The following is a 12,081-nucleotide window of genomic DNA, read 5'->3' on the forward strand; positions in this document are numbered from 1 at the left end:
GAAATGATTTCTTAATTGAAGAAGGCAAAAAAACAAAACTGTGCCTACTCATAAGATCAGCTTTTCTTGTGTGTGTTTATCTGTTTTTTCCATGGAAAATCTATCGTATCTCAGGCTCAGATGCCTTTGATTTCTGACCATGCATAACTTGAAAAATAAACAAGTCAATCCTGACGTGTAACTGAGCTGATTGCTACATTTTCTAGTCACGCCTCTCTGTTGAAAACTTCCCCCACCCTCTTCTAGGTGTTGCCGTGGCATGTGGTTTGCTTTATGCATAGGCAAAGCACTGAAATAATCTGCCTCTCACCAGGTAGAGTTATTTTGGAGAGCTAGTGAAACACTGTAGGAGGCAGCACCGTAAATCCTGTAAGTAAGCCTAACTGGCGGAAGCTTTTCAATGGCTGAACATTAATGGCTGGTTAGAGGGTCCTTTGAGTTCTGGAGAGGGAGTTTCGGCAGCTGTGGTGGTGTTCTGCTCTGAGAATAAACTATGGATGCTGCAGGAAGGAGTGCGCTCACATGGACATACGGAAGATGCTAATAAAAGGTTTGTAACTGTAGTCTGAAGGCAGTTTGATCCCTTTCGGTTCAAAGGTGTCAGTTCTTGAATTCATTCTTACTCTCTTCTATATGTGTAAGTGTGATTCATCCTGGATAAAAATGCTGTTTAATTGTGTTTTCAGCATATGTGATTTATGTGTTTGGGTTTTAGTTGGCTTCTTACTTAGTACTGATAAGAATAGTCTTGAAGAAAATGGATTATACTGACATTAGACAGCTTGGTGGTAGCCTGGGGAAGACAGGTGCCTTGCCTCTGTGGAAATACTAATTCACAGCTGATTTTAATTCATGGATTTTTATTATTGTTACCAGTTGTGATAGTCATCTTTTACTTTTCATCTTACATTTGATTGTCATTAAAAAGATACATATATATGGAAGTGGAAAAGTAGAACATATAATTTTTCATTTTCCATATTGAGGATAATTTTCTACGTGGCAAATATTTCTGAACTTCAACATCAATTTAGCTTCTTTCCTGTTTATGAATAACAGACAATATTTAAAAGTATATGTGCATATGCATTGTGTGCAAAATAATGTAAACATTGCTCCGTGTCATTAACCAAAAAAGAAACTGAATTACTGTTTCCTAAAATTAAGCAATATTTCTCTGAAAGTAAGAAAAATTTTAATTTTTAGATGCTGGAAAATTTAAAACAGTTCATAGAAACTAATAAGGCAGTTTGGAAAATTGAGAGATTGGCATAGGGAAAATATTAAAAAAACCTCGTCAGTGTAAGTTAGCAGGGAGAAAAATAACGCAGGATGCAATGACCAGTTATTTCTGAGAGAACAGTGACAATAAAGACATAGATGAATTTAGAATAGTGCCACAGGTGCAAATGAAAATTTAAATTTTGCCTAGACTATCAGAAGACATTTCTAACTGACATTTCTAACTAACATGTCTACTTCACGTAGGTTCATGGCAAGGAGCAATTAATACAACATCAGGTGGGGAGAGCTTTGTGCTCTTGGGCTTTGCCAAAGAGTGGCTTTGCACAGTAAAGCTGAGGAAGAAAGCTTCTAACAAAGCTTTTGCATTTTTGTTATGCATATAAGTATAACTAAGGTAACTTGCTAAGCCACAGGATTTTACTGAATTTAATTTACAGGATATCATTGTAAAAGCTCTGAAACCTAAGTTTCGTTCTTAATTTGTTTTAGAAGCATTAAAACACAACTTTATTTAAGTTTAAAGGAAAAGATACATACAGTTCTGGGTTCTGGTTCTGTAAGCTTCATTCAAAGAGGGAGGTAACTGCTGATTTAATGGCTATTTTTATTCAGAGCTACAAGGAAAAATTAGGAATTTTAGATTCAGACTGTCTAGCCAAATCCTAAGCCCGCTGAAGTCAACAGGCTTGTTTGGTTTCAGTTGGACCCCATGTCAGAGAGGAATCCTGGTTTTACAGTTCACAATTACAGAAGCAAAAACAAATTGCACCTTTCAACTGTTCTTCCCTGCCTGCAAGCACATTGCAAACAAATGACAAAGCACTTCAGGAGGAAAGGCTGGGCCACAAAGAACTTGCCAACAAGCCGGTTTATACTTGCTGTTGAAGCACAATAAAGTAGTCTACCTGAGCACAGGGAGGCTTTAAGAGCCTAAGAACAAGGTCATTCAAAAAGACTTTGAGACAAACAGGACTGAGCAGAACCATCTTCCCCTACTTCATTTTCTCCCAAGAATTAACTTCCTGGGAAAAAAACAGTTTCTGAGAGAGGAAGAATTGGCAATCAGCACATACTAAACAACATTTCCTTCGGGGCATCTGAAGGGACTGGGTTTGCTTAGTTGTAAAACAAGGATCTGCAGACCTGAATAGACTCAGTGACGTCTAGTCTGTTCTTTTTTCTTTCATTTATTTTGTATTTGTCTGCAAGTCACCCCATCAGACAGAGTACTTTTTATGTTCGGGGCTTCTTGGCTTGTTCCAACCACTGCATTACTCAGGGACACTGGAGCCAGTTCTCTGCCAAGCCCTTGCAGCCTTAAATAGCTTAGGAAAGCAGATGAGCTTTCTACCACGTCTTAAAAATTGGTAAATAAAGGCTGTTTGGGGTGAATAGCAGCAAGTTCCAAAGTTCACACCAAAACCAATCTGCTTTCTGTCTCTCCTCCGTTGCAGGGACAGAGCACAGCTCTGCATCTGAGTAGGGTGAAACAGAAGAGAAAAACAATGGAATTGCAGATGCAAACCAGTCAGAACTTAACAAGTATATAACTTAAGTATGACTAGTACCTACTAAATTATAGTTGTTTGGAAAAAGAACAAATACCATCTTACCATAATGCTGGATTAAAACAATTCTGTTGCAGACACTGAGATGTCAGTAGGTTGAGTTCATTTTTGGCTGTGCAGTTATGAAGTTTGCCAGCTGACAAGGCCAAACTGAATGGTGCATTTTCCAAGCACTTTATTTTTGCAGGATATTGGCAGGGGGGAGGTAAGGATGAATTCTTCATAGAGCAAGTTTTTTTTCAGATGCTTCTCAATAGTTGTTAAAATGAGAAGCTGCTGGATATTTCCTACTTGATGAAATTACAGCAAGTTCCTTTTCAAAACCAACATTTAAATCCCTCTGCCTACAGATATGACAATTCTGCTAGCCCACCCTCAAAAGTGGAAGAAATGGCAACGGTAAGTAGCTTATCAATTTCTTGTCTGCAATGTTTCAATACAGATTTTTCAAAAACTAGTCCCCTTGCTCTAGGCTGTTGCTTTAACGTGTTTAAATAGTATTCTTGCAGTTCTTGTTTTAAATGATGAGTAAAATGTCTTTGTTGTGAACTTGTTGTAGTAGACTGAGCTTTTCTGTTAAAATCCAAAGCTTTCCTAGCTAGGCCCTACATCTAGCTCTGCAGGATTTCAGTTCTCTCATAATGACAGAATAATTGCATGGATATTTTCCTAGGTCAGGACCTTCACATATCTTGGCAACTGTAACCAACCTGTAAATAGATCAAAACTCACACTAAATCATAATCTAGTATATTTACTTTGTTTCATTTCATTTGTACAAGGATGAAAAAGAGTAGCTGGCCTTTGACAGGCAGTAATCTAGAACCTTTTGTGCAACATTTCCATGCACAGAGTTACCATGTAAATGTAAATTTTGAAGTAGGAACTTTTTTTTTTAATGGATGGATGGATGGATGGATGGATGGATGGATGGATGGATGGATGGATGGATGGATGGATGGATGTTCCATTTTATAAGCACAAGCTCATTTTAAGGATAAAACAGATATATTTCTGATGTAATTTAAGTGCATGCTGTTGAAATATCAGATTTGCTTCCAAGGATTATATTTTCTATCTTAATTATTTCACGACCCTGTATTACTAACATGGTTTTCCTCATCTTCAATTGGGTGGCATAACCACAGAGGGGACTAAGAAGGTATACAGTGTATAATCAAAGGCACAGAGGATGTAAACTGGCCACCTCCCTTCTCTCATATTTCAAAAACAAAGAGATAATCTATATTAATATATGACTGAGCAAAGATCTTATCAGGGAATCTTGTCTGTTATAGAAACATATTATATAAAGCCATATTATAGTTAGATGAGTAAAATAGTATAAATATGACAAACAAAAAAAAAGTAGTAGGGTGGGGTTTTTTTGAAAAAAGAAGGAAGAGTTTCAGCTAAAATTATTCAGCAGTTAAACAATTGTCTGCACTTCCACCATCTGAAACTGTGAGCTTAGTGAAATATGGGTGGGATAGAACCTCTCAGTTTAACATGTAATCAAAAAACAGATGGAGAATAGGATGACATTTTCCCCACTTTTATCACTAAGTGCTGTCTTTCTATAAGAAAATGGACTGTAGTGTTAAATTATTAAATCTCTGTTGGGAGGTCAGTGGGTGAATTTTAAAATACACTGGTCAAGGAAGAGATGATTGTGGAAAACTAAATTGAGAGATACAATGCAATAAGGATGCATTAGGATAAGTTAAGTAAACTATGCCCTTATCCAAAACATACAGGATGAGGACAAGATGAGTAATTCTCCTTATTATATGTATAGAACTCTATAAACTGCATGCAATTTTACAACCCTCAGTTGTGTATTTTAATAATACATTATTTAATGGACTGACAGAGCTTGCTCACCTCTGGAATTTGTGACACGGGTTGTGATGTGATATGTGAAATGTGATGTGAACCTACACGTAGAACTGAAACCAGGTTACTTTACAATTTTTAACAGGCTGAAATGTGTAATTCCCCAATGTCAACTGACACAAGTGGTCAATCTTTTGATACAAACCAAAATGAAACAGTGGAGAAAAGTACACTGGAATGGAATGAACAGCTAGAGAAGGAGATTTTCAGTGGTAAGTGTGTCCTTATTTTGGTATTGTTTGATAGTGTTGTTACCAGAAGTTACTGTGGTTTGGGAGAATTTTCTGCAAAAGCACAGCTGTAAAAAAATGGCTCATTTCTAGCAGAGTGGCTCTACTTTGTGTTGTCTTTGTCTGACAGCAGAATGTCTACTCCAACACTGATTTCAGGAGATGTCAGTGATCAATCACTCTTAGAGTGCATTTCCTCTCATACTGATACAGTTCAGAAGAATCCCATGTAACTGTGCACAGTTCTCTGCTGTTTCTGCCTGGAGCCCACGCTGCACCCTTTAGATGAAGACATACGGTTATGTGAGAATTCTGTCCGTTTCCTGCATGAATAATTTGGATCATGATGAATCATTGGGCCTGGTTTTATAAACTGTAAAGCCAGAAACCACAGAATCAAGAGGCATTATGGCATTCAGTTAGTTTTGTGGGAGCCTTTTTATACCCCCAGTCAAGAGTTGCAGGTTCTTTTTCAGCTTGGCTCATGTCCTCCCAATGGAAGACTCAGAAACAACTCATCCTGTTTCTTGTTCTAAGCTGGATTTCTCAGAAGTCTTCTATTTTGTGTGCTGAATAGAAACTTTTGAAAAATGGAGAATTTTAGTACCTTTGGATCACATTTTATACCAACTATACATATTTATCAATGCTTTCTTAATGCTTTTGTAGTGTTAGCACAGGTCTGTAGTGACTGATCACTCAGTCTTATGTATTTAAGTGGATTAGGAACTTCTGTAACAAAACAATCATATCCATTGTATATTATATGTAATATTTTGGAAATAGCAGAATACAATTAGCAAAGGAAAAATGCTTTTGACAATAAAAATAGTTTCAATACATTGCTATCAGTCTTCTGACTGAATATCTTGGTTAATTGAGCTACATAGTGTTTAATTCCATTTCATGAGGTTGCCTATATATGTTTATATAAATACATATTTGTTGCTAGATTGAATCACAGCTTCCTAACTATTTAATTACCGTTTCTTATGCAGAAAATGCCATTTTCAGTGCTCATACAATTCAGAAGAGAATTTATTTAATAAATGAAATAAACAGTGGACATGCCAGACTGCTGAATATGCTTGTTTGATGGTTTGCAGGATTCTGTTTTCTTATAGTTATGTCATAATTGTGCTTTGTGAACAGAAAGGTCTGTGTTTGCCTAGTGAATTCTTTTCAAGGATTTTTTTGCTTACAGACTATATTTGGAAGGTTTACAGACACACACACACAAATACAGTGAGTGAGAACTCAGACTTCAAATTGTTTTGTTCTTCCTTTAAATAGCATTTAAGACTAACATTTACATAAAGAGCAGTCATGGAGGAGAACATTTCTTTTCTTCTAGTCATAATGGGTGACTGCTGAAAAGTCCTAGGGAGGAAGAATGTGTGGTTTGGGAAGGGTTTTGAATGCTGAGAAGATGACTCCTTTTAAAGCCAGTTCTGATTAATAATGTAGTACATGAAACTTTTTAACATAAGCAGTCAGAAGATTATTAAAGAAACCAAAACCAAGTATCTTTTTTTTTTGTTTCCCTGTGCAGTTCTAAGTGATCTGGATGACCAACTGGCCCAGGAACAAGCCCAAGACCCTTTGGACAGGATCATTTCTACAAGCAGTGCATCCAATGTCCAAAGTAGTAGTGCGTTCCCTACTTCAAAGAGGCAGACTGTTGGCAGGGGGCAACAGAGAAATGACTGGAGTGACATGCCTAGCACATTTTTCCCGGATGGAATGAGAACGCTGCGGGCCAAAGATGAACACAAGATTTTCATCAGACCAAGGAAGTTACAAAGTGCATATATAAACTGGCACCAGGCGGCCTTTCAGGAGGATTGCAGTTACGGTGATGCAGTGCAGGGGAACCCCCGGCTGCAGCGCAGGAGGCTGTCTGCGGTGTCCTTCGGGCGGTCTTCCGAGGGCAGCTTATATCCCCCCTCCGTAACGCACAACAGCGGATTCAGGCACAAGGCTTGTATGAACAGGGATGCAGCTGGCAGGAGTTACTCTGTGTGTTCCCTTCGAAGGTGTCCATCATCAGTATCTTCTGATCAGCTCTCAGCATCTAGTCTGCAGCATCCATTGGCAAGGGAGAGCAAGAATGGTTTTGTACCAAGGTTTGGTCGACAGAACCCAAAGAGAATTCCTCTGTCTTCCATTGTATGGAACAACACACCAGACTCTTCAGAACAAGCTCCAGAAACAATGTTTAGAACTCAATCACTGATGGAATTTCATGCTACAGACCATGGTAGATATCCCAGCTCTTTACAAGAAACTAAGAAATACCCAAGTTACCACTCAAAACACTACAGAAGATCTATTTCAAGCAGCAATTGTTTTAGCAGAGTTAGTTGCCCTGACAAAGCTACTTCTCCATTGCCCTTTGATAACTGGGAAAACTATCCTGTATACAAATCAGAAAATAATCTCTCTAGATCCTTCTATAGAGACACCTCTTCTCATGGGAAGCTGTATGCAAACCAAAAAAATTCTTATGGAAGAAAAGATAGCTATCCTTCTTGGACTGATATTCCTCAGTGTTACAGTGATGAGGTGTTTATTTCCCCTGACGCCAGCTTTGAAGCATTTATGGCTAATTTAAATGACCAGCAGTGGGCACATGCAAAGAATGCCAAGTTTGGTTCACAGCGCCTGCAGAATGATTTTCACATGTACTCTCCAGAAAATACAAGTATCAAAAGGATGACCAGAAGTGCAAGCAGAAATTTTTCAGAATTCACTGAGGGCTGTCAGCCTTGGCTAAGTTGTACATCTTCTGTTTCTTCATCTGGTATCAGAACTGATGAGTCAGTCTTTCCCAATTCAAAGAACCAACCAGAACCTACAAGACTGAACAGGAATTCAGTTGTTGTTACCCAAAGGAGTACAAAGGCAGACTTTACACACCTGGAAAAGGCTGAAGGTGTGAAACAGGCAGATGAAGACACGCTGTTACCGTCAGTTCCTCAACAAGCAGATACAAGCTACATCAACGCACGGAGTTTTTCCCCTAACAGCCCAGCTTCTGCCATGTGGCAAAGAGATGTATCTCTCTATAGCACAATGACATCAAAGAGACAAGCCCAAGCCACTGCCAGAGGAGATCCTGCAAAAATTTATACATCAAATGGTGATAAAAGAAGTGTAGAAATGAAGGAAAATGATTGCCCACCCAATAGTGAGTTCAGTCAGCCTCCCTGTGTTTTGCCAGGTGATGGGAGCAGGAAGGAATCTTTTCTTCCACGTCAGAAAGAATGGGAACATAATCTGCATTATGCAGCTCAAAGAGAGAGCAGCAAACAGGATAGTTGGAGTGCAGAAGCCCTTAACAAAGCTACTCCAAAGAGACACTCCTCATTACTGAATGTAACTGCTGCTCTATCCACTGAAAAATTAGCAAACTGTCAAGGCATGTTGTCCTGTCCTCCTGAGCTCTCATCTAGTTTCTCACAAAATTCTCCCCAAGCACTTTCTCATAAAGACAATGCTAAATGCTTAGGAACACTATCTAGCTCTTCGGTAAATAGCACTGTTACTGAATCTCAAGCAGAAGGGGGGACAACAGCTGAAGTGAGTAGGACAAGTGTTAGCAAAGAGATTTCACAGAAAACACTGCAAAATGCAAGCACTTTAGTTACTAAGGACTATAATGGACAATTCACTACTAGTTCCCCACGAAATGGAAATTCTGGAAATATTTATATGCGTGGCTTTGATGGAGAACCCGATACCTCTCAAAATAATTTAAGTTATTTTTGCCTTGAAAAAGGAACTGAAAAAATGAGGAGTACTTCACCTTGTATTAGAAGATTTCACAAGCAAGACAGCTCGCCAAGACATAGCAGTAGCTGTAGCATTACTGGCTCTCCTGGCAGAAACAGCTCCAAATCTTCTGACCCCCTTGTTATTTATTACACTTTGCCTAGAAAATCAGCCAGCATTGCTGGTAGTATTATGTCAGAGACGCCTATCTCTTTACCTAGAGAAAGCAGAGCATATGATTGTTTAAGGTCTGAAACTCTGCATAGAGCTGACACCTGTCATTCTAATCAAAGAGATGTGTCTTGTTTAGATCCAAAATGTTCCTTTCTAACATCAGCATCATTAAATGCTGCCACAACTAAAAAAGATTACCACAGTCCTTTAGGCAAAAATAGTAATGATTCAGTAAGTAGCAGTACATCAGTTGATCTGACAGACAGATGTAAACATCTAAGTAGAAGAGAATCCTCTGTGTTTTCAGATTATAAGGAAGGGGGAAATTTTTTGCAGAAATATAAAACCACAAGCACATTTACAGTTTGTGTTGATGAAGATCATGTCAAGTATCATGAACTAGTTTCAATTTATTACACACTACCACGGAGGCATTCAAAAACATTTTGTAGCCTCTTTAGAGATAATTCAGAGGATGCAGATTTACCTTGTCCCAAAGAGACTGCTCAGTCACCAAGAATACAAAACAAGAAAAATGAAGGTCATGTGAGTTTAGCAAATGTTTTTTTCCCTACTACTTCAGAAAAAGAGGTGTCTTCATATTCTCCTGACCAAGTATCTTCAGTTCTGGTCACACCTCAGAATTTAAGAACTGCTGTTGATAGTGAAGAAGAGAATTCTCATTTATCCCCTAGCTCTGAGAAGTCAGTGAGTGTGGTACCTAACAGGAAAGATAATTCAGCATGTCTACCATTAGCAGAAAATGTACTTTCTCATGTGGTGACAAAAGAAATTTCTTTTGGTGGCCCACAATCCACTGCGATAGTGACTAAGTCAGGTAAGGCCATTTCTGATGCTTCAAGGAGCCAAAAGGCAGAAATACATGTAAAAGAAAAGAAGGAAATTTTACAAAGAGCCACACCACTAATGTCCACTTTATCAACCCCTCCCAAGCCAGCCAGACATTTAGAGAAGCCTTTATATTCTAATTCAACAAATAAAAATACTGTACAGAAGGGAAGCTCTGAAACCTGCTCTCAGCCCCCAAAAGTAAACAAGAAAAATCTGAACAGTTTATTCATCCGCTCCAGGGAGAAGAGTTCCCTTGGAAGGAGTGGTAGCACAGAGCATGCTGATGTGCCACTTACTCCTGTGGAAGGTATGTACAGGGATAGTGCCCAAGTTAAACAGAGAGTAGATGTCCTACACCAAACCACCCCTCTGTGTAATAATAAATTTAGTGGACTGCAATTAAGGGCTGACAGTTCAAGAAAAAAAGAGAATGGTTCAAACTTTTGCAGCAAAGTGCTTCCAGAGTCTCCAAGCAAAGCATCTGAGGTCAGCACAGCTTCCAGTGCTGATCCATTTCTTCAGCTAGACAAAGTGGCTAGCACAGATGAAGTAAAGAATTCAAAAATTAAAAAAGAGCAAAACTCACAGAGTTCTCATATTGGTAAGGTTTACAGTGGTTTTCAGGAATCAGAGAGGCATATTGAGGGCAACCTGAACATTAAAGATAAAGTCCCCAGGGTTACACAAAATCAGAACACAACACAGAGTGCCGAAGAGGAGAACAAGCTTCTCTCTGACTGCACAAGAGACAAAGTCAAAGATATAGAGAAAAGGAAAAACAGACCTTCAATTAAAAATAAATTGGCAGCTGTTTACAAAACAAGTCGTAAATTTTCAAGTAAAAATCTACCCCCCAAACCACACATAAGTAACATTTTTTCACAGAATGATGGAAGTGCTGCTTCTTTAGAGGTCAACATGTCCCTTGACTCATTGATTTCAATGGATTCCCACCAGCCATTCCTGGAGTTGGACAATGAAAATCAGAATCACAGTCTGAACTCTGACAAGAATACTCCAAGACCAAGAACAGCTGATAATAAGAAGACTGAAAATCAGAATGATCCCTCTTTTCTTGCTAACAGCAAAAGGAGGCCTTTTACAAGTTCATATACCCAGAAGGAAGCCATCAGTCCTCAAAAAACTGCAGTGAAAGTGGAAAACAGGCCAAGACTCACAACCCTATTTCCAGATAAATCGGTAAGCACAAGAAATGAGAATTCCCAAGTGCTTGATCTCAGGTTAGAAAGCAAAAGCCAGACCATCTCCCCCAGTGCTACTACGTCATACCCACTGGATGAAGAGAAAGGAAGAGCTAGCAGTCATACCTGTGCTCCTCCCTTGCCACTATTAACTGACAAAAACTCCAACACCTATGTGAATAGCTGCTTGCAGGCAAACACATGTCCAGAGCAAAACCTGACTTCCCAGACAGTGCTTGGTCAGCATCAAAATACCTCTCAGCCTGCTGGCTTAGAAAACGCTAACCTCAATAGCTATCAGTTGTGCAAGAGCCGTGCAAAAAGTCAGCGAGAGCGTCACCTCTCCGAGGGCATTTGTGCTCGAGATTCCCTTGAGATCTCTGCCTCAGGAAGCAATATTCTACCCAAAGATGGCATACATGGCAAGAGATTTAAATCTTACTCAGAGCTGTTGTCTTGTGATGAGAATGAAAACTGGGCATCAGACGATGAGAAATGTTACAGCACCAGAAATTTAATGTATCCATCTGTGGAATTTGGTATATTTGGCAAAGAGCAACAACTGGCTTTCCTGGAAAATATCAAGAGGTCACTCACAGAAGGGCGATTATGGAGACCATGTCTTCTGAATAACCCTGGTGCTTTCAGAGATACAGAGAGCTCTTCTATAAGCAGGGCTGAGCTTCTGAGCTCGAGTTCTGCTGGGAGCAAAATGTCATCAGCTGCCTCGTCCCCCCGAGAGCTCACTGATACCTACGGGGAAGACCCAGCCGCTTACTCGGACTCAGACAGTGATACCACCACTGATGATGAATATTACCTAGATGAGATAGATAAAGAATCAGAGCTATGAAGGGACTGTGGTACTAAAAGGGCACAATAGCGTGGTAGTTTCTGGGCTGGCAAAAACATGTCAAATGTGCTGAGCCCATTCTTGTGCTGCTATAAAGTGGTACAGCTTCCTTAGTTTCAAGGGAGTTAGTATGGTATATTAGCTGAGCATTTGACTTTTGTATTAAATGTGTGGCTTCACCCTTCGTGTTTCTCTCAGCAGGGAAAAAACAATGTTAAAAAATCCCTTCCCCAAATAATAGAAGGTAAACAGCCGTGGAGCTTTGGGCAGTGTAAGTCCAGGGATGG

The 12,081-nt window shown here is 39.3% G+C and overlaps 1 protein-coding gene across 1 annotated transcript in view; it reads left to right on the plus strand.

Moving 5' to 3' along the window:
* Positions 1 to 11,794, plus strand: part of EXPH5 (exophilin 5) — a 34,825-nt gene extending 23,031 nt beyond the window's left edge. The window contains exons 4-6 of the mRNA XM_058018567.1: positions 3,164 to 3,212; positions 4,795 to 4,921; positions 6,492 to 11,794. Of these exons, the coding sequence (XP_057874550.1) occupies positions 3,164 to 3,212; positions 4,795 to 4,921; positions 6,492 to 11,794 (5,479 nt within the window). The remainder of the gene's footprint in view (positions 1 to 3,163; positions 3,213 to 4,794; positions 4,922 to 6,491) is intronic.
* Positions 11,795 to 12,081: the final 287 nt, after the last annotated feature.

This window comes from Melospiza georgiana, chromosome 2 (genome assembly GCF_028018845.1).
Source record: "Melospiza georgiana isolate bMelGeo1 chromosome 2, bMelGeo1.pri, whole genome shotgun sequence".
In the NCBI taxonomy this organism is placed as follows: Eukaryota; Metazoa; Chordata; class Aves; order Passeriformes; family Passerellidae; genus Melospiza; species Melospiza georgiana.